Here is a 27,182-nt window from a genome sequence, read left to right on the forward strand (position 1 = left end):
TAATAGATGTTATCTAAAATTATTAAAGAAATAGATGAATGCAAATACCACATCGAACTATAAGGGCAACACCAATTATCTAAATAACCAGAAGAAACACACACACACAACAAAGAACAAGAAAAGGATAAGAATTACGGTAAAGGACAGAAGAAAATAAAGGAAACAAACAGAATCGTATCAGACAAATGCTAACAAAAAAAGCCACATTTTAGGAGGGTGGGGGTCCAGATAAAATAAGTGAAAGGGATTTAGAGGTATAAACTTCTAGCTAAAAGACAAATAACTCATAGGGATCTAAGTGCACACAGGGGAACATAGTACATAATATTGTAATAACTTCATATGGTAACAGATGGCAACTGGTCTTATTGCAATAACCATTTCATAATGTATAAAAATACTGAATTGTAAAATCTTTTCAGGTGTACAAGAAAGAAATACTCTATGTATACCTGAAAGAAATATTGTATGTCAGTTTTAATTTTTTTTAAAAAAAGCTAAAGTTTTGATACTAAGAAATGGGCAAGATGTTAACTAATGGCAGAAATGTTAATTAAATGCCCTTTACAATGACACAGGGTTCAAATTCACAATAACATAACTATACTAAGTATTTATGTCCAAAACATTACTGCAACAAAACAGTAAAGCACTATCTGTAGAAAACACAACAGAAATAGATTTTATTTAATTCATCTTTGTCAGTTCATGGACAGATGAAGTAGACAAAACATATGTAAAGAAAGGAAATGGGAATTCAAAGTCCTGAATGAAAAAAAGATGCAGCCTAGGACACTCTATCCAGCAAGGCTATCCTTTAGAATAGAAGGAGAGATAAAGAACTTCACAGACAAGCAAAAACTAAAAGAGTTTAGCAACACTAAACCCATGCTAAAAGAAATATTGACAGGTCTACTATAAATAGAAAAGAAGCAGGATGCTACAAAAATGAGAAACTCATAACTGGAAGGTGATAACTACATGAATTCCAAATAGAATAAACAAAAAATTGTAAAAGAAGACATCTAAATCATTAAGAGTGTGAGAAGGAAGCAAGAAAATAGTATTTTTTTCTTTCTTTTTTAAATTTTTTGTTCTCAGTAGGATGGGTTTGAGATTATATTACTATCTGTTTAGTACAAACAGTTATAGTAATAGGTTAATAGACTTACAAAATAGGGAATCACAAGCCAAAAACTTACAAGTGAGTCACAAAAAGTAAATACAATCCAAGATAATACAAAGGAAAATTACCAAACCACAAAAAGAAGAAGAAAGGACCAAAGAGGAAATACCAAATCAACTGCAATAATAAGTTCAAAATGGCAATAAACACTCATCTATCATTAATTACTGTAAATGTTAATGGACTAAATGCTCCAGTCAAAAGACACAGAGTGGCAGACTGGATAATAAAGCAAGAACCTTCAATATGCTGCATACAAGAGACCCACTTTAGGGAGAAGGACACATATAGATTGAGAGTGAAAGGATGGAAAAAGATATTCCATGCAAATGGAAAAGCCAAAAAAGCAGGTGTAGCAGTACTGATTTCAGACAAAACAGATTTTAAAACAAGGGCCATAAAGAAAGATAAAGAAGGACATTTTATAATGATTAAAGGAATAATACAAGATGAGGATATTATAATCAATATAAATGCACCCAATATAGGAGCACCTAAGTACATAAAACAACTACTAACAGAGATAAAGGGGAAATTGATGGGAATACAATCATTGTTGGAGATTTTAACATCACATTAACATCACTAGACAGATCTTCCAGACAGAAAATAAACAAGACAACAGAGAAATTAAATGATACAATAGAAAAATTAGATTTGGTGGATATTTTCAGAGCATTACACACCCCAAAAATAGGATATACATTCTTTTCAAGTGCACATGGAACATTTTCTAGGATTGATCATGTACTTGGGCACAAAAAAAGCCTCAACAATTTTAAGAAGATAGGAAGTATTTCAAGCGCATTTACTGACCACAATGCTATGAAACTAGAAATCAACTACAGAGAAACAAAGGAGAAAAAAAGGTAAGCATGGAGATTAAACAACATGCTATTAAAAAAACCCCAATGGGTCAATGATGAAATCAAAGTTGAAATTAAAAAATATCTTCAGACAAATGAAAATGAAAACACAATCACACAAAACTTATGGGATGCACCAAAGGCAGTGCTAAGAGGGAGGTTTATAGCGATACAGGCCTTTCTCAAAAAAAGAAGAACAATCTCAAATAAACAATCTAACCCACCAGCTAAAAGAACTAGAAAAAGAGCAAAAACACTCAAAAGTCAGCAGAAGGAAGGAAATAATAAAGATCAGGGAGGAAATAAAATAGAGGTTTAAAAAACAACAGAAAAAAATCAATCAAACCAAAAGCTGGAATTTTGAAAGAGTAAATAAAATCGACAAACCTCTGGCCAAACTCACAAAGAAAAAAGAGACAGCACAAATAAGCAAAATAAGAAAGGAAAATGGAGAAATCACAACAAGTAACATAGAAATACAGAATATCATATGAGAATATTATGAAAAACTATATGGAACCAAAATGGATAACCTAGAGGAGATGGACAAGTTTCTAGAAACATACAGTCCACCAAGACTGAATAAAGAAGAAACTGACCACTTGAACAAACCGATCACTAGAAATGAAATAGAAATAGCAATTTAAAACCTCCCTACAAATAAAAGTCCAGGACCGGACAGCTTCACTGGGGAATTCTACCAAACATATAAAGAACTCATACCAGTCCTTCTCAAACTCTTCCAGAGGACTGAAAAAGAGGGAATACTCCCAAACTCATTCTATGAAACTACCATCACCCTGATACCAAAACCAGGCAAAGACACCACCAAAAAAGAGAATTACAGACCATTATCACTGATGAACAGAGATGCAAAAATCCTTACCAAAATACTAGCAAATAGAATCCAACAGCACATAAAAAAGATTATACATCATGATGAAGTGGGGTTCATCCCAGGGACACAAGGATGATTCAATATACGCAAATCAATGTGTACATCACATCAACAAGAGAAAGGACAAAAACCACATGATCATCTCAATAGATGCAGAAAAAGCTTTTGATAAAACTCAACACCCATTTATGATAAAAACTCTCACCAAAGTGGGTATAGAAGGAACATATCTCAACATAATAAAAGCTATATATGACAAACCTACAGCCGGCATAGTACTCAACGGTGAAAAACTCAAAAGCTTCCCACTAAAATCTGGGACAAGACAAGGCTGCCCACTATCACCATTCCTATTCAACACAGTCTTGGAAGTCCTAGCCACAGCAGTCAGGCAAGAGACAGAAATAAAAGGGATCCAAACTGGAAAAGAAGAGGTAAAAGTGTCACTATATGCTGATAACATGTTACTATATATAGAAAACCCTAAAAGGTCCACACAAAAACTACTAGAGCTGATCGAAGAATTCAGCAAGGTAGCAGGTTACAAGATTAACATTCAAAAATCAGTTGCATTTCTTTACACTAACGACGAATCAACAGAAAAAGAAAGCAAAGAAACAATTCCCTTTAAAATAGCACCCAAAGTAATAAAATACCTAGGAATAAATCTAACTGAGGAGGTAAAAGACTTATACACGGAAAACTATAAAACACTGATTAAGGAAATTAAAGAAGACTTAAAAAAATGGAAAGATACCTCATGCTCTTGGATTGGAAGAACCAATACTGTTAAAATGGTCATACTGCCCAAGGCAATCTATAGATTTAATGCAATCCTTATCAAATTACCCAGGACATATTTCATAGAACTAGAACAAAATCGTAATAAAATTTATATGGAACCACAAAAGACCTAGAATTGCCAAAGCATTACTGAAGAGAAAGAAAGAGGCTGGAGGAATAACTCTCCCAGACTTCAGACAATACTACAGTCATCAAGACAGCATGGTATTGGTACAAAACCAGACATATGGACCAATGGAACAGAATAGAGAGCCCAGAAATGAACCCACAAACTGTTGGTCAACTAATCTTCGACAAAGGAGGCAAGAATATACAGTGGAGGGGAGGGTATAGCTCAAGTGGTAGAGTGCATGCTTGGCATGCGCGGGGTCCTGGGTTCAATCCCCAGTACCTCCTCTAAAAATAAATAAACCTAGTTACCCACCCCCCAAAAAAAGAATATACAGTGGAATAAAGACAGTCTCTTCAGCAAATGGTGTTGGGAAAACTGGACAGCAACATGTAAAGCAATGAAGCTAGAACACTCCCTTACACCATACACAAAAATCAACTCAAAATGGATCAAAGACTTAAACATAAGACAAGATACAATAAACCTCCTAGAAGAAAATATAGGCAAAACATTATCTGACATACATCTCAAAAATGTTCTCCTAGGGCAGTCTACCCAAGAAATAGAAATAAAAGCAAGAATAAACAAATGGGACCTAATTAAACTTACAACCTTCTGCACAGCAAAGGAAATCATAAGTAAAACAAAAAGACAACCTACAGAATGGGAGAAAAGTTTTGCAAATGAAACTGACAAAGGCTTGATCTCCAGAATATATAAGCAGCTCATATGACTTAATAAGAAAAAAATACACCCAATCCAAAAAACGGGCAGAAGACCTAAACAAGCAATTCTCCAAGGAAGAAATACAAATGATCAATAGGCACATGAAAAAATGCTCAATATCACTAATTATTAGAGAAATGCAAGTTAAAACTACAATGAGGTATCACCTCACACAAGTCAGAATGGCCATCATTCAAAAGTCCACAAATGACAAATGCTGGAGAGGCTGTGGAGAAAAGGAAACCCTCCACTGCTGGTGGGAATGCAGTTTGGTGCAGCCACTGTGGAAAACAGTATGGAGATTCCTCAAAAGACTAGGAATAGACTTACCATATGACCCAGGAATCCCACTCCTGGGCATATATTCAGAAGGAACCCTACTTCAGGATGACACCTGCACCCCGATGTTCATAGCAGCACTATTTACAATAGCCAAGACATGGAAACAGCCTAAATGTCCATCAACAGATGACTGGATAAAGAAGATGTGGTATATTTACACAATGGAATACTATTCAGCCATAAAAACCGAGAACATAACGCCATTTGCAGCAACATGGATGTTACTGGAGAATGTCATTCTAAGTGAAGTAAGCCAGAAAGAAAAGAAAAATACCCTATGAGATCACTCATATGCAGAATCTAAAAAACAAAAAACAAAAAGCCATAAATACAAAACAGAAACAGACTCATAGACATAGAATACAAACTTGTGGTTGCCAGGGGGACGGGGGGGTGGGGGTGGGAATGGGATTTCAAAATGTAGAATAGATAAACAAGATTGTACTGTGTAGCACAGGGAAATATATACAGGATCTTATGGTGGCTCACAGCAAAAGAGAATGTGACAATGAATGTATGTATGTTCACGTATAACTGAAAAAATGTTCTCTATGCTGGAATTTGACACAACATTGTAAAATGACAATAACTGAATTAAAAAAAGTTAAAAAAAAAGGAAATGGGAGATATGAACAAAATGATGAAGTTGAAGAGGTATATATTACATGCTATATATACACGTACCTCGTTGAGAACATATTTTGCTCATAGGTTTTAGTTGTACATATTAAACCACAAAGAAAACTTTGAATTCCAAAAATTACAAATAGTGGAATATATTTATTGGATTACATGCTACAAAAAGTAGAAGTTATTTACAAAAACAAAAGCAACCCTTCTCCAGTCACGCAGAATTTAAAGATTCCCTCAAAACTACTCTTGGCTTAAAGATAACATTAAAATGAGTTTCAGATTGCACAGAAAATAAAGAGGAAATACTACATATATAGCCAAAAACCTGTGTCCAGCCTTAAATTACAGCTTTAAAATCTCTATATAATTAAAGAGTGAATGAAACAAGTGTACAATTCAAGAAGTTTGTAAAAGAACGAAAATAAACCCAATGAAAATATAAAGTTAGTAGATCTGGTAGCTAAATTCAAGGAGCTGGCTCTTGGCAGGAGGGGTTGGGAGGAGATGAAATAAACCACTGACTAAAGAATAAAATACTAACAGAGATTTTTAAATGTCAAAAAACTGACATTTTGGTGTGCTTTAAGCTATCAAAATACTGGTGTATTTTATGTTACATGTACATGATTTCAAAGACTGGCCAGCAGCTTTGCCCTCCTTGATTCTCCCATCATTACCCTGCTACGGCCTATGCTCCTCCAATTCCTTTTACCTGTACATCCTCCTCTTTTCCACTCAGTTCTTAGAGTTCTGCACCCTCAGAGGAGAGAGTGCCCCTTGAAGTTGATGGCTCTCTCTGATAAAGAGGAAATGTAAGGTACAGGGCAGAGCAAGGCCATCTGCATTGCTGGATCTCCAGACTCCAAGATTTGCCAGCAGTGGCCTGAGAGCCCATTCTCAAAAAAGCACTGATGCTTACACTTACTACAACAGAAATATCCTCAAGGGCACCTTGGCTGAAGGAACTGAAGTTGAAGGAAGAAGGAAGTAGAATAATAATGTACAATGCTTATATTTTTATACACTTAAAAAATTTAAAGTTATATAACATCCATAAATTTTTACATTTAAAACCTATTAATAATTCAGTGAACTCTGATCATAAATAAATACTGAAACACTCCTATGTCATTTTGCTCCTATATGGCAACTGCTATTATTGGCTAGTTTATTCAATCAATTAAAGAATTAAAAGCAAAAGAAATGGGTATTTAAAAGACCCTAAGAGAGAAAAACTTGTATTAAATAAAAATCTAAGTATCTGGCTGAATTGGTTGATTTTTCTGGGAAAAGATAAGTTCCCAAAATCAATCCCAGGGGAAAGAAAAATTAAACAAACAATTAATCACAATAAAAGAAACTAAGAAAGAGCTACCCCCTTTAAAAGGGACTGGGAACTGATGATGTTACATGAATTTAATAAATTATCAAAAAACAGATAGTTTTGATGTTACTAAAAATGGTTTCAGAGTTTAGAGAAAGAAAGCTTCAAAATTATTTTTACAAAGTGCACACGCTATTGATTCACAGAGGACAAAAATAAAACTACAAAAATTTGTTTTATGTCACTGCAAAATTCCTAAGTAGACTACCAGTTCATTAAGATTATCCTTATATATATGAGAATCATCTCTAGAATGAAAGGTAGCTCAATATGAGGAAATCTATTTGTAAATGTAGAGTATAAACAGGTTGAAGAAAAACTATATACTCATGTCAATAAACCTTGAAAAATTATCTGATAAAATTCAATTTTCATTTCTGGTCTAAACTTAGTAACTAAGAGAAGAATGATACTTCTAACATTACAAAGAAGTAAATATCTCAAATAAAAGGCTTTTTTTTACCCACCATACTTAATATACTTTACATACTAGAAGTAATTTCAATGCAGTCAGAATATAACATGCATGTAAAGTATTGTTTCTTTTATTATACATTTATTGTAGAAGAATCAATTAAATTAGAGAAGAGAAAGAAGGCAAAATATTGGAAAGGAGGCAAAATATCATTTGCAGATGTGGCTCTAAGACTAGAAAACCCAGAAGAATCACATGAAAAAAACTGGTACAAATAAAGGAGTGAAGTCAGGTGGTGGGCTACAAAATTTAATGTATTTACTATATATAATAACCAGAAAATGGAATTTAAAAAACTCTGAAAGATACATACTTAGGTTCAAACTATCATCAACAAAACATAAACAAAACAGAACCTATTGAAAACTAAATAAGCACATACAATTAATTCCAATAAATAGGATATCCCATACTCTTAGCTAAAGAGTCAGTATTATACAAGTGATGACAGTCCACAAATTATCTATTAATTCAATGCACTACTACTTAAAAATCATCAAGAGAACGTTAGAGAAACTGAACAAAATGGTTATCAAGTTCATTTAACTTGAAAAAGAAACATATAAGAAAATCCAAAAAAAATTCTTCGCTGTAACATCGTGTTTATAGTGAGCGGCACAGAATGGAAAGGGAGAAATGTGATGAAGAGGACAATCAGCATTTTGAAACACACTATGAAGTTTTAATAATTAAAAGAGTTTTAGCACTAGAGAAGAACAAAGACTGAGGAATGAAGACTGCAGAAACAGGCTCACAAAAAAAGGAACTTTGGATTATTACAGTGTTTCTCATTCTTAGAGCTACTGATGAACAGTTTTGACAGCTGAAAATATCTTCAAACACTGCCAAATGTCCCTGAAGGGCAAAACTGACACTGGTTGAGAATCACTGGTTTATGATAATGGTGACATTTCAAACTGGGGGTTGGGAGAACAAATATCACTACTAAATAAAATGGTATTAACTGGCAACTGATCTGGAAAAACATATACTGGATCCATCTTTAGCCCATTTATGATTTTTAAATCTATTCCTAATTATACAAGTAATATATGTATATTTTATCCTACTAAAACCCAAACATTACAGATCTCTAACCTAACCATCTCTTCCTTTCACTCCTCAGAGACAACCACTGTCTTAAGTTGGGATATATCCTTCCAGGAACTTTGCTACATATTAAAAATAAACTTATGTATATACACACATTTGCAGAAAATATAATTTGACTAGGGGGAAAAAAACTCTAGAAAAAAGCATGTGTGAGCAAAAGACTGCAAACAACCCAATTGTCCATTAAATGGACACCATTTAAATAAAATACGGCATATCCATACAAAGGGAACACCACTTAGTTAATGCAGCTCTCCGAACGCTCCAAGATGTATTTTATTAAGAGAAACGCAATCACAAAATGCAACAGTTTGAAGAAGAAATACTATACATTCACATCAATAAACCTTGAAAAATTATCTGATAAAGTTCAATTTCCATTTCTGATTCAAAATTACTTAGTAAACTAAGAGAAGATTGATACGTCTAACGTAACAAAGAAGCAAATATCATGTCAGAGTAAACAGCATGACACACTCCTGTGTTAAAAAAAAGAATTAGACAACCCTGGCTATTCAACTCTCCCTAACACAACTCTAGAATCAGTAGGTTCAGTTATATTTTTGAATGAATCCCTCTCTATCTGAATTCTTGCTATTTAGGAACCAAAGTAACTCAACATCAAAGGGATATTTGTACATAAATGAAAAACAGGAACATACATGATGCATACACATGCATTTTTGTTCCTGGAAGAAATCATAAACTGCGTCAAGATAACTTGCCCTTAAATAAGAAGGCTTTTGTTTCTTATTTTTTGCCTTTTTGCATTATTTGAATTTTCTAAACTTATGCATTTTTGAATGTATATTTCTGAATTTTTAAAATTCCTAAACTTATACATTTTAAAAAAAGTCAAAAAAAAACCTTACATAGGGAGATTAGTAATTATTTTTAGTTTTCTTTGTACCTTTATGTATAATTGTACCAATTTTTTTTAAGTAATAAATATTGTGAGAAGAGTTTAAAAAAAAAGGGCTGGGGGAGAGAAAAATACAAAAAGAAAACGAAGTGCAAGTCTCAGAAAATTAAAACACTCTAAGACCCCCCTAGTGCTTCACTAGAAGAGGAAAGAAACTATGTTTAGGAAATGAAAATGAAGTTGATAACTAAATGCAAGATGAGGCTGTAAGAAAGCTGTAGAAATATTTCCTTAATGTTTATTTTTCACACTGTTCAGTTACATACTACTCACCCAGCTTGGAAAATCAGACCAAGTTGGAACTCGCTGACAGAGGTCCCGGAGAATACGTATGATAATCACACAGGACTGCAGACCGTTAGCTCTAGCCTTGAGAGCAACACAAAAACCAACTGAATTAATCTTAGAAATACTGAAAATATCCCTTGATGAAAAAAAAAGTTAAAATACCACTGTTCAATGGAAGCTCAGATAAAAATAAAACAAAATAACCACAGTTAAAATTGGATTCAATGAGCTGCCATTTACAGCAATATTTTATACCAAGGTTAGTATTTAAAAGCTGATATTTTAGGTCAAAGTAAACAGATTATACAAGAATAATTGTTCTTGATCCCCTGTGAACCTTGACCTGTGTTCATTCAATACAGTAAACTTAAAAAAAAGTCTGCCTACATCAGAAATAAAAGAAAAAGTAAAGAGCTAAAAAGTTTGTCTAGGGACTGAAAGGTTAAGGAAATCTGTTTGGTTTCCCTTCTGTGCCTTTGCATGACTGCAAAGTCACTAAACCAAACAGCTGCTTCCTCACCTTTCATTCCCTACACTTATTAACTTAGAGAAAGAGGGGGGAAAAATCTTAAAACTATACAGAAAGCTTTAAACACATATTCCATTATTTAAAGCAAAGTTTATCTGCAGCCTTATGGAATATAATATATATACAAAAACATGTGATGTTCCTAAACAAGTCAACTTTAAATATAGTCACTAAAAATAAAAATAAAAAAACCCGAACTACAAAACACCCCCCAAACCTGAGTTTATCGTCAAATTAATAGTAACTGCAATATGCAGATCTTTATACCCAGCTTTCTATGTCAACATATTTTCTGATATTTAATTTAAATAGTATTGCTTGAGCAATCTTTTGAAATGTTTAAACACAGTTAAACATGTTGTACTGAACTACTCTCTCATAAGGCTACAAGAGAAAAGTAAAATGATGTTCCGAACCTGGAACCACTTAGCGTGGCGTAGAGCAGCCAGAGCGTCAAGGCATTTTTGCCTGTCCAAGACGTCCGGTGGGTCTTTCACCATACCCGAGGTTACATCTAAAATGGATTGAATTGGCAAAATGCAGTGAGGAATGGGTGTTTGACCAGGTAAGCAAGACACTTCCTTAAAGTAGCATCAGTGTCACATGAGCCATTTGAGAGTTTATCAGCACTTTAAAGTACCCAGGGAGTTATTTTCAACAAATTTACATAATCCAATATGAAGATCAAGAGGAGAATTAAACTCTTTAATTTAGAGGTGTAATAAATAATTTCTGCAAATATAAACCCTACCCACCAAAATAAAATCAAAAGGAAGGAATACTGGACACAGTGCACCAGCACGGAGACCACAAGACAAGACAAGAGGGAACACAAAAATCCACTTTAATAAATGAGAATGTACAATAACCTACTGAGTTTGTTCAGCATTTTAAATGATCATAGGTTATTCTGGAGCTAATATAGCAAAGAACTAATGATAAATATGGGATGATTAATGCAGTAATAATCATAGAAAAAAAAAAGAGCCAAAAAACAGGCATTTTGAAGAGTTCAAAGCTTTCTCTTCCAAAAGAGAATTTTAGCTGTAATGGAATACAAAATGCCCTTTAGAATTCAAAATTCCCATAAAGTATTTCAAAGAATAATTGGAGAAAAATAATGAATGAAGTAGAAAGGGGCAATAGGAACTAGCATGGTTAAACAGAGTAAGTACAGAAATAGAAAAGATGCAGTAAGCAGAATGATTTGATGATAAATACGTAGATTCTTTAAAATTGGTTATAACTGACTTTAAAACTTGAATCAGATTACTGTATTAAAACATAAATGAGCTATATAAAATTTAAGAAAATCTGAACCTAAATCAGGGCAAGTAGTTTACATTGATAAAATTAGTTGGAGGGCCAGTTTTATATTCATCTAAACACATGTATAAAAATTCCTAATCAAATTTGCTAATCAAACTATTAAGTAAGTCAATCGAATTCACAACTCTTGGTGACTTTAAAAAATTTTCTATATATAGGAAAATTATATACCAGGCAAGTAATCTATTAAATTTAACAGTCTTCTAGACAAAAAGCACCAAAATTATGGGGCATTTAGGATATAATTTAATAAATCACTGATGATAACAAATGAATATGAGGGAAGAAATATATGATGAAAAAATATTAAAGATGATTTTATTTTAAGAGTACTATTGTAACTCTTGGCAAGTTAATTTGATAATACATTTTTACATGAGCATTCAGAAATCTTAAAAGATACTCATCCTTATTTTGAGTAGATGACAAACAAAAAAGCATATTTTAAAAGCAATGAAGAATTCTATCCCTTGTCTGGGCTTTCTATTCTTAGTTCTTACTCCTTAAATAATCAGATGGCACAGATTTTCAGAAGATGTATTAGAAGGGAGATTTACAGATAATCAAAGAACACTGTGTGGCATTCTGAAAATGAACGCTGAAAGAGGAATCTGGGCACTAAAAAGAAACTATCAAGTCAGTAATTTTTAAAAATTAATAAATAATCTCAAAACCTGCAAGACCAACTATTTAATCCAGAAATATACTGAACTAAATGGGCTATTCTGAGAAGAGGAAAAGAACATAGGAAAGCACAGCTAATTATTAAAGAAGAAAGAAAAGAAAAAAGAAACAACAACAAAAAACCACTCCCCAAAGCAGGGCTACAGAACATGCTGAAGAACACTTTCCATGTCCCTTATTATTTTAATCATTTGCTAAAGCTAGAATGCAAATAGGTGACAATGTGCAATCTCTTTCTAAAAAAAGTGTTTCTGAATTTCTAATATTAATTCACAACGTTTTAATTTCCTCCAATATGTAAGAAATAATTTATTTTTCTACACAAGCATTCACAACTTTAGAATTTATTCAAAGATGCCAAGACACCTATTGCAATTATAAAAGAATTAAGAGCTATAAGTGGGAAATTTCTGTCCAATCTTGAGTGTGGATTTTTGCACCCATTTTATATTTCAAGTGGATTAACCCCTTAGATATACTGTACTAAAATAATCCTTGTTTCCTAATACCCAGTTAACAAAAATCAGTTAATTTATTAAAAGAAAAAAAAGCAAATTCTTACCCTACAAAAACATATTTCATAAATTTTAAGGGGTTAATCACCAGTTAGAAGACATGCTGTGTCCACACTATTTTATGATTAAAAGTTAATGGGAATATATTAATTTAAATTAACATGGTTATGTAAAATGTATAATCCACCCAACAATTTAAAAACTAGTGTGAACACTGCTCAATTCTAGAAGAGACAAAGACAAAACGAACAAAACAGCCACACAAAAGACAAATGCCAGACTCTGTATCCAAAGTCCCTCCTTTATCAAATGGCAGATGTGACACTGAGCTTTTGAAAACCTTGGTCAAAAATCCTTCCGATGTCTTGGCAGCAACCCCTGACAGGAATCAATTCCCTCTGCTAGAAGGCTTTGGACCGGGCCTGATAAGCTACAGGTGGAAAAAAACACACACAATACTTGACTTGCTGCAGAAGAGATTCTGTAGCAAGGGTTAGAGCATTTTGAACATTTCAAGCTTCAAGTCAATTAAATGTTTAATGTTTTAACTGTCAAACACAGTACCATAAAATAGATCTGTCATGTGTTTAACAGTTATTTGGGCAATTTAATCATCTCCTTTAAATAATTTTTGGTATTAAGCAGGACCATTACACATTAAGAGGCTATGACAACTATGAGCAAGTCGCCAGTCTCATGATTTACAAGTGCTCTTCCGGCAAAGCCTTCCTTACTCCTTTACTAACTCCCCAAAGCAAGCTATAGGCTTTAAATGATTTTAAGACACAGAGCATTCGGAGCTGCAGTGAGAGAGAATACATACCGTTATTCTGCAGCAATCTTCACAATGAAGCTAAAGACATGGTTTACTGCAGATATCTGCAGCAAGGAACACTATCAATGTTTCTACATTTTTTGCACATCCAACTTTTCAGCTCAGTGTCTTCAAGTAAAATCTTTCAATTTTGAACTCATCATTTCTCTCACCATAATATATATCAAATTCAGAATAATAATTCTAACTCAAATCTGGGTCAGACAAAAATGTAATTTTGTTTCCTTTAGAAGGGATAGGTTATTGAAGACCACTACAAATACATACTATTAACTTCAAACTTTTGCAACATAATAACATGACTTGATACCACACAAATTTAATTAAGTCTAAATATAATTGGACAAAATATGCTCTGAAATAAAGTTAAATGGTTATATGAGTATAATTTTATAGTAAAGGTACAGCAACTGTTATTTTTAACGTAATTTCTAAGATTTCTTTTTCAAATCCTAAGAGTCATATGCTGCATATAAATCGACCAGATTGACTCAGGAACTGTTTTTCCAGCAATATCCATGGACAGACCTTGAGTGGAAACTCATGCTCATATAAAAGATCCTTTACATAAACCTCATTTATTCATAAGATGTTATACAACATACAAGACCTGATATGGTATATATACATAGTATGCAAGGTTAGACACATCTCCCAGTGATGATATTTTTAATAAAAATGTTCTTTTCCTGGGTTGTGGAAAGCCCAGTGCCTTAAAAAAAAACAAACCTGATTTGTCGTAAAAAAAAAACAAATTTAAAGGGACAGTAATTGAGAGCCTACTTATGTTATTTGAGACAAAATTAATTTAAGTATTCTCTTTTCCTCTATCCTTATCACAAAGAAATATTAGTGTAGACTGTAATTCTATACTCAACAAATCAAGATGTACAAAAACAACATGAAAGGAAACAAAGTAAATTTTATCTGACCCATAAAACAACAGAACCAACATACGGCAGACACTGACCATGCTTTTTTGCTTAAAAGCTTTTGAAGCTTTGAAAATGTTACAGAACAGTCCCTAAAGCAACATTGCTGGCACCAGCAGATTTCATATTCTATAATTGTGAAGTAAGTTTAAAAACCTTGTACTATAACTTACTAACTATGCTGACACCATTTATTTTTCAGTATCTCTACTATAATAGTGGGGTCAGATGCCCAAATCTATGTGCATTAGGATGCTCTGCATTTATGAAAGTGCTCCAAACCAAAGAGCAACCTCAGAGAACTAGAAATATTTACCTCAGGACAAGCCAAATCCATGATTACATACACATCAATGTCTCTTAAGCTGTTATGGATATTTAACCAATTTTATTTATGAAATTCTCTTGTCTTTTTTTAAGATAAGGCAAGAATAAGAGCTTCTTAAAAGTTAAATTTGTGGCCCCTTACTGGCAACATTTCTTTAATTTTTTCATGGGTCAACTGTGCTGTTAACAATTTTGAACTTTTTTTCCAGAAATCTGAGGTTAGCAAGAAAAGAAAAAAAAAAATTAAGAAAATCAGTAATACCATGAGTTATTTTATATAAAAGTACATTACAAAAAAGACAATGAAAGATCTGGGAAATGATCTTAGGTAGAACTGGTTGCTATATAAGTCAAATCTATCCAATTCATATGTAATGCCAGCATGTTGCCTTCTAGGGCTTAATGCCATCTTAAAGAGTAGGTAAATGGGGGGAAAAAAGCTAATTAAAAGTAGAATGTGTAATGGCTTTCCAACCTCCTTCCCTCATGTTCTCTTCTCGAATAATTGGAGATGTCAGGGTGATAGTGACTTGCATTTTGGGTTCCACACATGAATTCAAAATTATTGCCGCTTCAGAAACAGCACATTTGATGTCATACTTCTCAGGACTTATAACCTATATAATGAAAAGTACAAGAAATTAGATGGAACTTTAACATTATCAAATAAGGCAGTTTCATTATGGCTCTTACATTTTCTCACTAACTTAACCATTTTATAAGAACTAGATCCCCCAAGAAGCCTTGTAACATGTACAAGTATTATAAATCTCTTGCTCTTCTTTCCTTTTAGAATTCTTTATTGAACTAATGTTTACCATTATTTGTATCATATGAGTTATTTGCATATGTCTGTGTCCCTCTTAGATGATGAATTCCTGGATAAAAGAAACACTGCCTATTTATTACTGTACTTTTCTAATAGCATCTGGTGGTTAAGTACCCAAATATTTGCAAAATTTGAGTGAGACTAAAATAGATACCTGAAACTAACAGCAATCATAATTCAACCATTCCCACTGTACCATGTCTGTGAAATCAACAGATCTACATTTTTATCAGGGAGCAGAAAGTCCTGATCAACAGAAGAAAAACCAGGATTCATTGCAATTGAATACACATGTAATAAACCCCAGTTAATATGAACAAATGAAGACTCTACAGAAATTACCTGGTGCATTTATAGCATAGTATCTAGGTTCAAATCCTAGCTCTGCTACTTTATTAATAATGTGAAGAATTACTGGAAGAATAAATGAATTAACTACACAAAGTACTTAAAACAGTGCCTGGTAAATAGGAAGTATTATATAAACTTTATAACTATGACAATGATGATGAGAATTAATGCTATTTCTCTTGCTTATCCACTTATACAAGTACAGACTGATTTGGAAAGAGTATTCTGCTTTTAGTTTAATTGCTTAACTTACTGAATAAATTGTTAATTATTTAGTTAGGATATAATATTTCCTGCTTTGTAGTTTCACTAAGCACCACAATTTGGGACCAAGTTGTTTCCTGCAAATTACATACTTTTCTCAGGGTCCTCAAACCTTCTTCCCCTTCATTGCCCTAGCAGCCTCCACAGAGGGGTAAGAAGCAGAGACACAATGACAATTCTCATGACTTAAAAGACTCATTCATAGAAACTTCACATCTGGAATGATGGTAATATAAAGCAAACAACAGTAAGTGCCAGAATTGTCAGGGCTTAAATTTAATAATTAAGCTTTTGTTATCAGTTGCTCTGCTGTGGTCAGGTACTATTTATTCTCACATTACTTATCAAATACATATAACCAATGAAATGTCAACGCTTGGATTTCAAATATCTAAGTAAGTTTTATACATTATTCAAGGAATCTTTATTTTAAATCTGTCTGCGATTCTGACAAGATACTGTATAACATTAAAAAAAATTCAAACTTAAAAAACAAAAGGTTTGTTTCTGTAGGACCAAAAGGAGATATTCTATTAATCGTACACTGCCACAATGTGCTGGGCAGAGAAAGTGAGAAGTAATTCCTATCATTAAAACATGTAGAAAATCAAAAGCAATCAAAATAAAACTGGGGAAACTCAAATTTTGAAAGATTCTCTATTTTAATTAATACATTCTATTAAAAACATGTATTCAGCTGAATAGGGAAGAGGTTCATGAATTCTAAAAATTTAAGCTCACTGTATATGGGCTTTGTTTAAAAAAAAGAAATCACTTTTTGTCCCGAATAACTGTCTTCTCTTTTATGATTCAAATCTTGGGGAAAAAACAAGAGGACATGTGCTGCAATTTTATATTTTGAAATAAATTAGCAAGATGGCTTCATGCCAAAGAGAAGCACTATAAACTCTAAAAACACAAAGTAGAAAACAGTTCTACCAATTTGCACAATCAAGCAAAAACCTCAACTTGGAAATTCAAACCAAAACTTTAAAAGGCTGGCTTAGGTAAGCTGAAGCACATTTAGTCCTGCCAAAAATTTCTGAACCAGACACGGGGTAAAAATGAACATTTCCATAATACTTACAGCAAGCTGTTTGGGTAGGTTTTCTGCAATACGGCTTAATAATGACTTTGAAGGTTTCTCTGAGCACAGCAAAACAAGGTTGACATTTCTGTCTCCTCGGAGAAGTAATCCTTTTGCCAATACTCCCACTCGCAAAACTCCTTTTAAAGCTCTGCAGTGAAATCAAATTATGACATTTCTTTTCTCAACCAGAACCATGATAATCTCTCAACACACAATAGTAAATGAAATAATTTTATATTATTAAAATTTTCATCAAATACAGTATAAAAACATTCAATATTTTTAGTATCCTTCACGTAGGTAAGAAATATGGATAAATTAATAAATTAAGAGCTATGTTGTCACAGGAATAAATGTAAAGCAAAGGACATTAATGCTTTTCTGTGTCTCATTTTACAAATTAGAATAAGGAAAGTCATATTTAATATAACACAAAAATATTTCCAAATGGTAAAAGGAAAATGAAAAGTTATGAGATCGTAATACAAACTTGATACGAAAGTTGTTGCTAAAGCTTGGGCTTATTCATGTTTATGGTCAATGTATTAACGAAAAAGAAGTTGCTAAAACATGGGTGAGATGAACATGGGGCAGATGCAACAAATAAATAAAAACTGAATAGGAGCTGAATGCAACTGGAAAACTATAAAGGCTGCTTTGAAAATAGACTTGTTTTATGTAAGTTTTTAAATAATTTAAATTAAAACAAATACATTTACAAGGTTGGAGATTGTATGAAATTACGTTATTTTTCTTTCTAGCAAAAAGCCGCTGAATACATTAAATATCTAACACAAGCATGATAAGACATGCAGACTGACATCAGAGAATTTTCAGGCTCTGTAACATTTATTTCAAGTATAAGAAGTCCACATAAAGGAAAACAAAAATATACAAAGTAAAAAACTTTCTGAAAACACACCTGTCTTTACCTCCCTCTTTCTTATCATCTCCCTCTTTGCTCTTGCTCTTCTCATGTTCAGACAAACTGTCTGAAACAAGTTTTAAAGCACGTTCAGTGATAGAAACAATTTTCTGAACTGCTTGTAATTCCTCTTCAGTTGGATAAATGGTTGCATGTTTTGTCATTACATAACGATCATCAGATGAGTCAGGACGACGTAACGGCTGGAGAAGAAAAACAGGTAACTTCATTTTAAAAAATGTTTCCTGAGAAAAAGTAAACTATTATTTTCAGCTATACATATGTTTGTCATATCTTTTAAATAAGAAAGTCAATTATGCAAAATGCTCATTTAAAGCTATCTTCTCTTTTTTTCCATTTCAGTAAAAACAAAAATGTAAACTATGCAAAGCTACACTAACAAGAGTGAGTATGCAGGTATGCATGTATGCATGCATACAAGCATGTTTTGCTTCTAAACAAATAAAATTATAAAACCCACCATCTAAGGTTATGAAAATAACTTTTTACTCAACTTTAAAAACCAGTGATTCTGAAGCATTTTGCTTTTAATAAAACAAGTTTTGAAAATGCTTATCCTACGTAAATACAAATGAGAAAGAATAGGTTAAACAGAAATTGCTGTTTCTTTCTAAGTGATCTCTAGAAACAGGAGGAAAAAAAAATCCTCTTGTTTTCTGTAGTCTGAATTTATAGGAAATATTCCTCGTAACCCAAATGTCTCCTCTTTCACAGAACACAAATTCTCAAGATGCAGATATTTCCTCAGTTTTCCTAATACATCCACTGTGTGCTCATCTTGAACTACTACCTGCCTCTTACCCTGTACTCAACTGACAAGTAATGGTAGGTTTTAGATGCTCTGGATTTGAAGAAGGAAAAAAAAAATTCTAAGCCACTGGTAATGGGAAAATAAGAATAATTTTGAAATGCAAAGCAGTTGCTTTCAAAATTAGTTATTCTTGATAATCTAAAGAACAACAAAGGCAAGAAAATCTCTTATGTGAAAGAACAGTTGGCAAAAGAAGCTCTCCTCCTGCAGCTTATACTGAAAGTGAGAAAGATTCATGGAAATTCTCTAAAGTCCTTACACATCAGGACACAAGTTGAGAACCTGTAAAAGGAGGGAAAATTCTAAATCAGATGAAAAACTTACGCTGAAATTCAGAGATTATTAGGTCTAAGAATTATCTCTTCAAACTGTTACCTTCTAATGCTGACTCAGTCTTATGCTGTCATCCCCTGTGTAAACAAAGCGGACACTCACTGCGGGCCCCTGTGGCTGAGGAGGCATGCCTGGTCGGACTCCCAGAAGGCCTAATGGGCCTGGGGGACCATGAGGATAGCCCCCATCAGGCATTCGGCGGCGATCATCCCAATGATGCTGTTCTTCCTCCATTCTTCTCCAGTACATGTCCTCTTCATAACGTCTGAAACATAGAGAGTGATACTGTAAGCCTGCAAGAAAAATACACCCCAGGAATTTGCAACGATAATGATATAAAAAGCAAACAAAGAAACAAACAAAAAAAAAACCCCTCAATCAGTCTAGCTAACACCTTTTCCCCTATTTTATCTGATTACCTTTATTTGCTTTCATCTAGAAATAAATGGAAATGAATCCAAGTGAAAAGAGATGGAAAAAAGAGAAAAGCAAAACAAAACTTAATAGCCTGAGGACAAAGTTAAAAGAACAAGCACCAGAAACCTCAGAGTTCCTTCCAACCTCTTCCTCTTGAAGAGAGAGACTGTAAGCTTAAATGCCTACCTGATGTATCCAGACAAATAATGTGTATGAGTAAAAGACCCAAAGCACACATTTAGGAATTTTCTTCATGTCTCCAAAGAAATGTGCTCTCTCCTATCTTTTTCTTAGAGAGAGACTGTTAAGACTATCTTCAATTTCCCCATCTGATACAGGGAAAGACAAAACTATTTTTCCACTATGAGGAAAAACAACTCATATGCCTGTGTAAGTAGCAACTCATATCTGGTCTCACTCTTGGGGACATATTAAGGGTGATGGGAGCTATGGTAAAGAAGAAAATGCATGTTCTGGCTAGAGACAAGAGCCCCAATGTAGCTATTAATTACTGCCATAAGGGAATATAGATTGTAATCCAAAAGTCATCAGGATTTTGTGAAATCTTATGACCTTTAAATGTTGGTTCATATTGGCATCAAAAAAATACCATGTGTATCAAATAAAACATCCATGGGCTAAACTTGAACTATGAGCAGCCAGTACATAGCCTCTGCTTTAATGATTAACATTTTTAGAATCCAATTTCTTTTTTACCATCTGACTCTCTCCCTTCTCGGTTCTATCCTCATTTTCAGCTTCAAACCAGGATACTAATAACTCGCAAGGGAAATCATGTCTCTACAGCAAATTTTGATAGCAGTTAAGTTTTTACTAGACCAATTTATTTAATACAAAACATAAGAAAGAACCATGCTTCTCAAGCAGCACTTAGAAACCAACAACTTCTTCAGTGCATTTCAGGTCATCCAACTTAGGACTGATAGAACCAAACTTCTATATTACTTAGGCCTTAAGAGAAAATGAATGAAAACAGCTTGAAGGCTCTGGAAAACCACGCTCATTCCAGTTTCAAATTGTTTGTTATAACTAAGATGTTTAAGTTAAATAAGGGCAGGGACCTTTATCCATTGTTCACCAATTCATACTTGGTGCGTAACACTCTATGTGCTACTGCCTGGCACACAGTAAGTGCTTAAAAAATATCTGATATAACAAGGAAAGAGGAAATAACTGCATAATCTAGGCATAGAGAAGAATTTCCAGCACATTACAAAGACAGAAACTTCATACATTAAAAAAAAAAATCAATACATAAATAACAATAAAGACTACTTAAAGGTAACATCTTAATGAGTTAATAGTTAATCAACAACAGGTAAGTTAAAAAAATGAATAGGCAATTCTTCACAGAAGAAAAGTGGTTAAACATGAAATAAAAATTTAATTTACCCATAATACAAACAATTTAAACTGAAACAAAACTGGCTTTCATATTTCACTTTCTCACTGGCAGAGATTTTAATAAATTATAGCAGCAGTTCTCAAAGTGTGGTCCACAGACCCCAGGTGGTCCCTGAGACATCTTCAGAAGGATTCATGACATTAAAATTACTTTGATAATAATATCAACACATTTGCCTTCTCCATCCTCATTTTCTTATGAGTGTATAGTGGAGTTACTTATAGGCAAAACACGTTCTCACAATCTGTTTAACACAGAAGTAGATAGGAGAATCATGCTACCTTAAACCAGACATTATAAAGAATTTTGCAAAAATGTAAAACAATGTCATTCTCATCATTCTGGGGAAGAAAGTTAGTTACCATATTATGTTTATTCACCATATTATATTAATAAATATATGTGACCTAATACTGTAATTATCAATTATATTTAAACAAATATAGTTAAATGTCACTTAAAAACACATTCATAAATATTTAAACATTTCTGTTTCCATTTCTGATATGGTAAATATTGATAGTTATAACCCACATACACAAAAGCTCTTTGGAGTCTTCAATAATTATTGAGTATAAAAAGTCCTGAGACCAAGAAGTTTGAGAATCACTAAGTAATACAATCCAGCAGAGGCAGAAGTATAGGTATCTGTCAATCAAACATTTCTGTTTCTGGGATTTTATTATTAGCAACTAATCATGATCTGTAGATATAGCCTCAAGGATAGTCAGGATAATAATTATAATAGGGAAATACTGGAAACAACCTAAATATCTAACAATATGAAATTTGTTATAAGGAAAATTCTGTATTTATCCAAGAGAATACTATGCTGCCATGGAAAATAAGATAATATTAACCTCAGCTTAATTTCTTGAAAAAAGTTTATATGTAAATGAAAAGTGGGTTATAAAATACACATACATTATGTTTCTATTCATATTATCATAGTTGTATTTTAAAACTTGCACACAAATACTCATAGCAACAGTATTCACAGTAGTCCCAAAGTGGAACCACCACCACAATGTCCATCAATTGACAAATAGATAAACAAAATGTGGTACATTACTACAATGGAATATTATTCATCCATATAAAAGAAGTACTGATATATGCCATTACATGCATGAACTGTGAAAATATTACATTCAATATAAGTAGTCAGATGCAAAAGACCACATATTTTATGATTCCATTTATACAAAATCTCTAGAATAGGCAAATTTACTGAGACAGAAAGTATATTAGTGGTTGCCTATGGGTAGAGAGAGGGGTTAAGGGGGAAATAGGGAGTGATTGCTAATGGGTTTCTGGTTTCTTTTGTGGATCACAAAAATGTTTTAAAATTGACTGTGGTGATGGTTGCACAACTCTGCAAATATGATGTGTACCATTTCAAGACATGCCAGTTGTATCAATAAAACTAAACATTTATATATTCCTGGGAAATGTTCTCTCATTTCTCCTTTCCTGTAGCCTCTGAAGTTTTTATAATAGAAGTTTCTTAAAAACAAACAAAACCCCACACAATATTAATGTTTAGAATTTATTAAATCTTATATTCAGGATATTTTTATCATGTAACCAAATGTTCTATTTTGCTTGTTCTAAACTGAGGTATTTATTTACAATATTGAACTATTCCTTCATATATTTAATATATATAAGATACCATTTTCCAACATAACTCCTAAGATCAAGGACATGATCAAATATTAGAATGGCCAATAACCTAATTCTAATGCATTTATTTCCTAGACCTTCCTGAGAAGTGAAAACTAAAAGCACAGTAAAGAAATCTGGATTGCTCTGAATGGGAGTCACACACTTAGAATAGCTAAGGTTTTCTAGAAAAGCTAAAACTGCTTATCGTGGTATTAATAAAGATACTACCTCATTTCCATTCTCCAGCGTTCCTCCTCTTCTCTTCTTCGCCAGTACTCCTCCTTCTGCATTTGCTTCCTCATTTTCTCTTCTTGAATCTTTCTTGCTCGAATACTGGGTTTTACTTCTACTTGCAAATCTGGATTTACTTTTTTCTGTTAATACGGACAAGACATTTGATAAACCAGCAACCTCTCCAACAATCCACACATATCTTTAAATTATACAATCCCACAGTCTTTCATTACAGAGGCTTTTAGCTACAAATTTCCTACTATAAGAGTAAAAGCAGTAAATAAGCTGAATCAGAGGAAACATTCAGAATACGTTAATAAACATTTTTTCCTTCCTATCCCCCAAATTCTTAAGTGTCCAAGTTTAAAGTTATACACTTAGTATGTAAAAAGTACATAACCTAGGGCTAATCAATAAAAAGAAATCCTTAGGGGACTGATGAATATTTAATTTTCCTTTGTTTGTAAATAAACAATTCTAGGTGTCTGAGTGTGGGGTTAAAAAGTTTCTTTTCATATAAAAGTATTGCCCTTTAACAGACTTTTTAAATTTTTACCACTTCTGTGTTTAGAAAACATGAATCTAGTGCATCAGTCCAACTTAACTTAAAAACTTTAAATACAATATTTAGATTTAACTTATCATTTGCAGTGTTTTCAATGAAGAATTCCTCACCTCAAAATTCATTTTAAGTGGGAATTCTGCCAAATAAAGGAAATGAATGGGGGGGAAGGTATAGCTCAAGTGGTAGAGTGCATCCTTAGCATGCAGGAGGTCCTGGGTTCAATCCCTAGTACTTCTGTTACAATAAATAACTAAATAAACCTAATTACTCCCCCCAAACAACAAACAAACAAAGGAAATGAATGGAGACCTGATGTTTCTTTCAAGCACTTCATTTGATGCAGTTATCTTTTGAACGACTGCTCAATGTTATAGTTTTATTTTGCCACTGTCACCAGAAATAATGAAATATGATTATATCGTTCTCATGTAAGTATAACAAACTAATCAATAAAACCCAAACATCTGAATTTATCTCAGTGAGATATGACAAGCCAATCTTAGAGTGGGAGCTCATGGACTTAATGAGTTATATTCACCTACTTTGTTTTTGCATCTAGAATGTTTCAAACCACACACACACACACAAAAAGCTGAAATTTTACTCACTTTATACTGAAGTCTGTGTCTTCGCCCTTTTAAGTGCATCTCCTTAGCATTGGGATCATTAAAGCTGCACTCACATAATTTGCAATGGAATCGAATCACTTTTCCTTCATCATTTCGTACCTTGACGTGGAAAAAAATTCAAGAATCACAACAGGAATGTTAACAGCTGAAGATTTCATTCGTAAAACCTCACAGGTTCTCTCTGAAATTGTAAATAACTTCTAGAATTTGGAGTGAGAAAAAAAAAGAGGCAATGTCGGTACTTTTTAAAAAGGATAATCTATAGAAATAAAGGTTAGAATTTTTTAACTATAGCACGTAGGATGTTAGCATGTACTTAGCTTTTGTAATTAATTTTAATACTTCTGTTTACATGTAAACATTTAGATTTAAATGCAATTAGATACCTTGAATTCTCTAATAAATATTTACTGAATACCTGCTACTGGCCAGGTACTGTTCTTGGAAATGGAGATAAAGATGAATAAAGGTATTATTCTGGTTTATTTCTAGAAAGCCCAAGCTTTATTACCTTATGGAAAACCAATGTCAATTTCTTTCTCACTGAACAACCAGTTAGGAAGACAAGTAGACTAGGATGTTATTAAAAAGTCTACAACAAATTCTAAGTTCAAATTGTGCAAGTCTTAAACATTGGCTCTGAATGTAATTCTCTGAAGGCAAGGATTACTTAACCAGTATTATTAGCAATTAAGATGTTCTGGCTGTACATTTTTTTTAAGATAATCAAGTCTTACTCTTTTAAGAGCTTTAACTTTAAATTAAAATTGCATGTGAATTACTTCCAAACTACATAGCCCAGATTTCTATCTTTTTTTTTTTTAAGTTTAACATTTTTTATTGAGTTATAGTCGTTTTACAATGTTGCATCAAATTCCAGTGTAGAACACAATTTTTCAGTTATACATGAACATACATACATTCACTGTTACATTCTCTTTCACTGTGACCAGTTTTCTATCTTGTAAACAAAGAACTCAGTATGTAATTTTTCTTGATGGGAAAAAGGAATAAATAAATATTTGTCAAAAATCAACTGTATGCTAGACACTGTGCTAGGAACTTTAATTTCATCTAATCTTCACAACTTTGTTGGACATCCAAGTTACATATGTGCACACTGAAGCTCCAAGAACTTATGTTCCACAACGCAGTGAAAATAGAGAAGGACTACACCATTGTATGTTCGTCTTTCTGCCAACAGCAAATATTTATCAAGCCCCTCTGATGCTCCCTCATCTTCCATTTACTGAGTTCCTTTACTTGTACAACAGGAATAGCTTTCTAATCAGCTTGAGAAATCAAATAAACAGGATCTGTTAAATCAGTAACCCCAATTTTATAAATGAAACTACATGACTGTTCAGAAAGAGAAATATTGATCCTTTGTCAACATTTTTGCTGCTCACAATTTTTTTTTTTTTACTTTTTATGTTCAGGATAGAAGGATACATTAAAAGAACGCCTGCCAAATAAAGGGAAAGTTACCTCACATCACAGTGATGATGTCAGCAGGGAAAGAGATAAGTAAACAAAAAAACATGTCACTTAGGCAAGGTTACAGGGCAGGCTTTTAAAAAGGCCTTCAACAAAGATTCCTTTGATATTCCTTCATAAATAACCCTAAATTTAAAATATAATTGAATATAATTTAATTTTACATGTAAAGCATGCTTGTAACAAACTGATATACATCTTTCCTTTATCTAATATCATAGCGTAGTATTTTCAAATCAATACCTCTTCCACATAATCATGGCCCACTGGCTGCACATCACTCTGCAAAGCAGCAAGAGATGCAGGTGTGACTGATTCTGACACTGTGTCTGGCTTTACTTCTGGAATCTGTACAGAAGTGACAGGAGTGCTTTTAACACATTCAGTTCCTTTTAAGTCTTCTGTTTTATTTCCTGTTGACTGCAGTTTATTACCACCTAAAAGAGCATGAAAGAATTACAGTCATTTTCTCTCTGTACAATGTATAACCTGATACAACAAAAACTTCAGATAAAGTTCTGATCTTTACTACCAATAGTCAAACCCCTGCTTGACATACAACAGGATCAGAAATTTTGAAGAACCACATGCATCACTTGCCTTTTTCATCCTATTAATGAAATATGTATCTTTTTCCCCTTTTCTACCTCCCAACACCCAATGGTCCTCTCTGTCCTCACCATGGCTCTTAAAACATCAAGTACCTAAAAGTAAATAGCAAGTACCTGAAATGGTAGAGTCCAAGCTTAATTCATGCTTGGATCACTGCCAAGGAACTGGCCACTGTCCTAAGTTCTGGTAATATAAGACAGTGTAGCTGCCTTTGAGGTGCCAACAATTTAAGGGAAGATACAAGTCATTATAACAATATGGTAAGTGCTGCAGTAAGTATAATAGAGTATTGTGGAAATGTAGAGGAAAGAAGCCACTACCCTTTAACCTGATCCAGTTAGAAAAGGCTTCACCAAGGGTGTGACACTTGAGCTGGGCTTTGAAAGAAGAGTAATGAGGATGAACTGGCTAGGCAGAAAGAAGAGAACATGTCTAACCAGAAAAAAATAGTATGTCCAAAAAAAAAAGCATAACAACATGGAGTTAAAAAGACTATGGCAAATTCAAAGACGACTCAGTAATTCAGTATGAATTACTATCCAGGTAGAGGTGATGATATATGAGGCAGGGGTCAAATTATGAAGGGCCCTGGATGACATAATTAAGG

The 27,182-nt window shown here is 33.2% G+C and overlaps 1 protein-coding gene across 3 annotated transcripts in view; it reads right to left on the reverse strand.

The window, feature by feature from the left end:
- The window catches only part of ZFR (zinc finger RNA binding protein), a 74,128-nt gene that overhangs the window by 13,844 nt on the left and 33,102 nt on the right, over nt 1-27,182 (reverse strand). For 2 of the 3 annotated variants that reach the window (XM_032470642.1, XM_032470637.1), the window contains 9 exons: nt 26,207-26,400; nt 24,446-24,565; nt 23,267-23,412; nt 19,630-19,792; nt 18,360-18,565; nt 17,435-17,585; nt 15,379-15,520; nt 10,698-10,795; nt 9,738-9,833 (listed from right to left, as the gene is read on the reverse strand). In XM_032470642.1, the coding sequence (XP_032326533.1) occupies nt 9,738-9,833; nt 10,698-10,795; nt 15,379-15,520; nt 17,435-17,585; nt 18,360-18,565; nt 19,630-19,792; nt 23,267-23,412; nt 24,446-24,565; nt 26,207-26,400 (1,316 nt within the window). The remainder of the gene's footprint in view (nt 1-9,737; nt 9,834-10,697; nt 10,796-15,378; nt 15,521-17,434; nt 17,586-18,359; nt 18,566-19,629; nt 19,793-23,266; nt 23,413-24,445; nt 24,566-26,206; nt 26,401-27,182) is intronic. The other variant, XR_004316251.1, reaches the window with a different exon arrangement.

Source organism: Camelus ferus, chromosome 3, assembly GCF_009834535.1.
Source record: "Camelus ferus isolate YT-003-E chromosome 3, BCGSAC_Cfer_1.0, whole genome shotgun sequence".
In the NCBI taxonomy this organism is placed as follows: Eukaryota; Metazoa; Chordata; class Mammalia; order Artiodactyla; family Camelidae; genus Camelus; species Camelus ferus.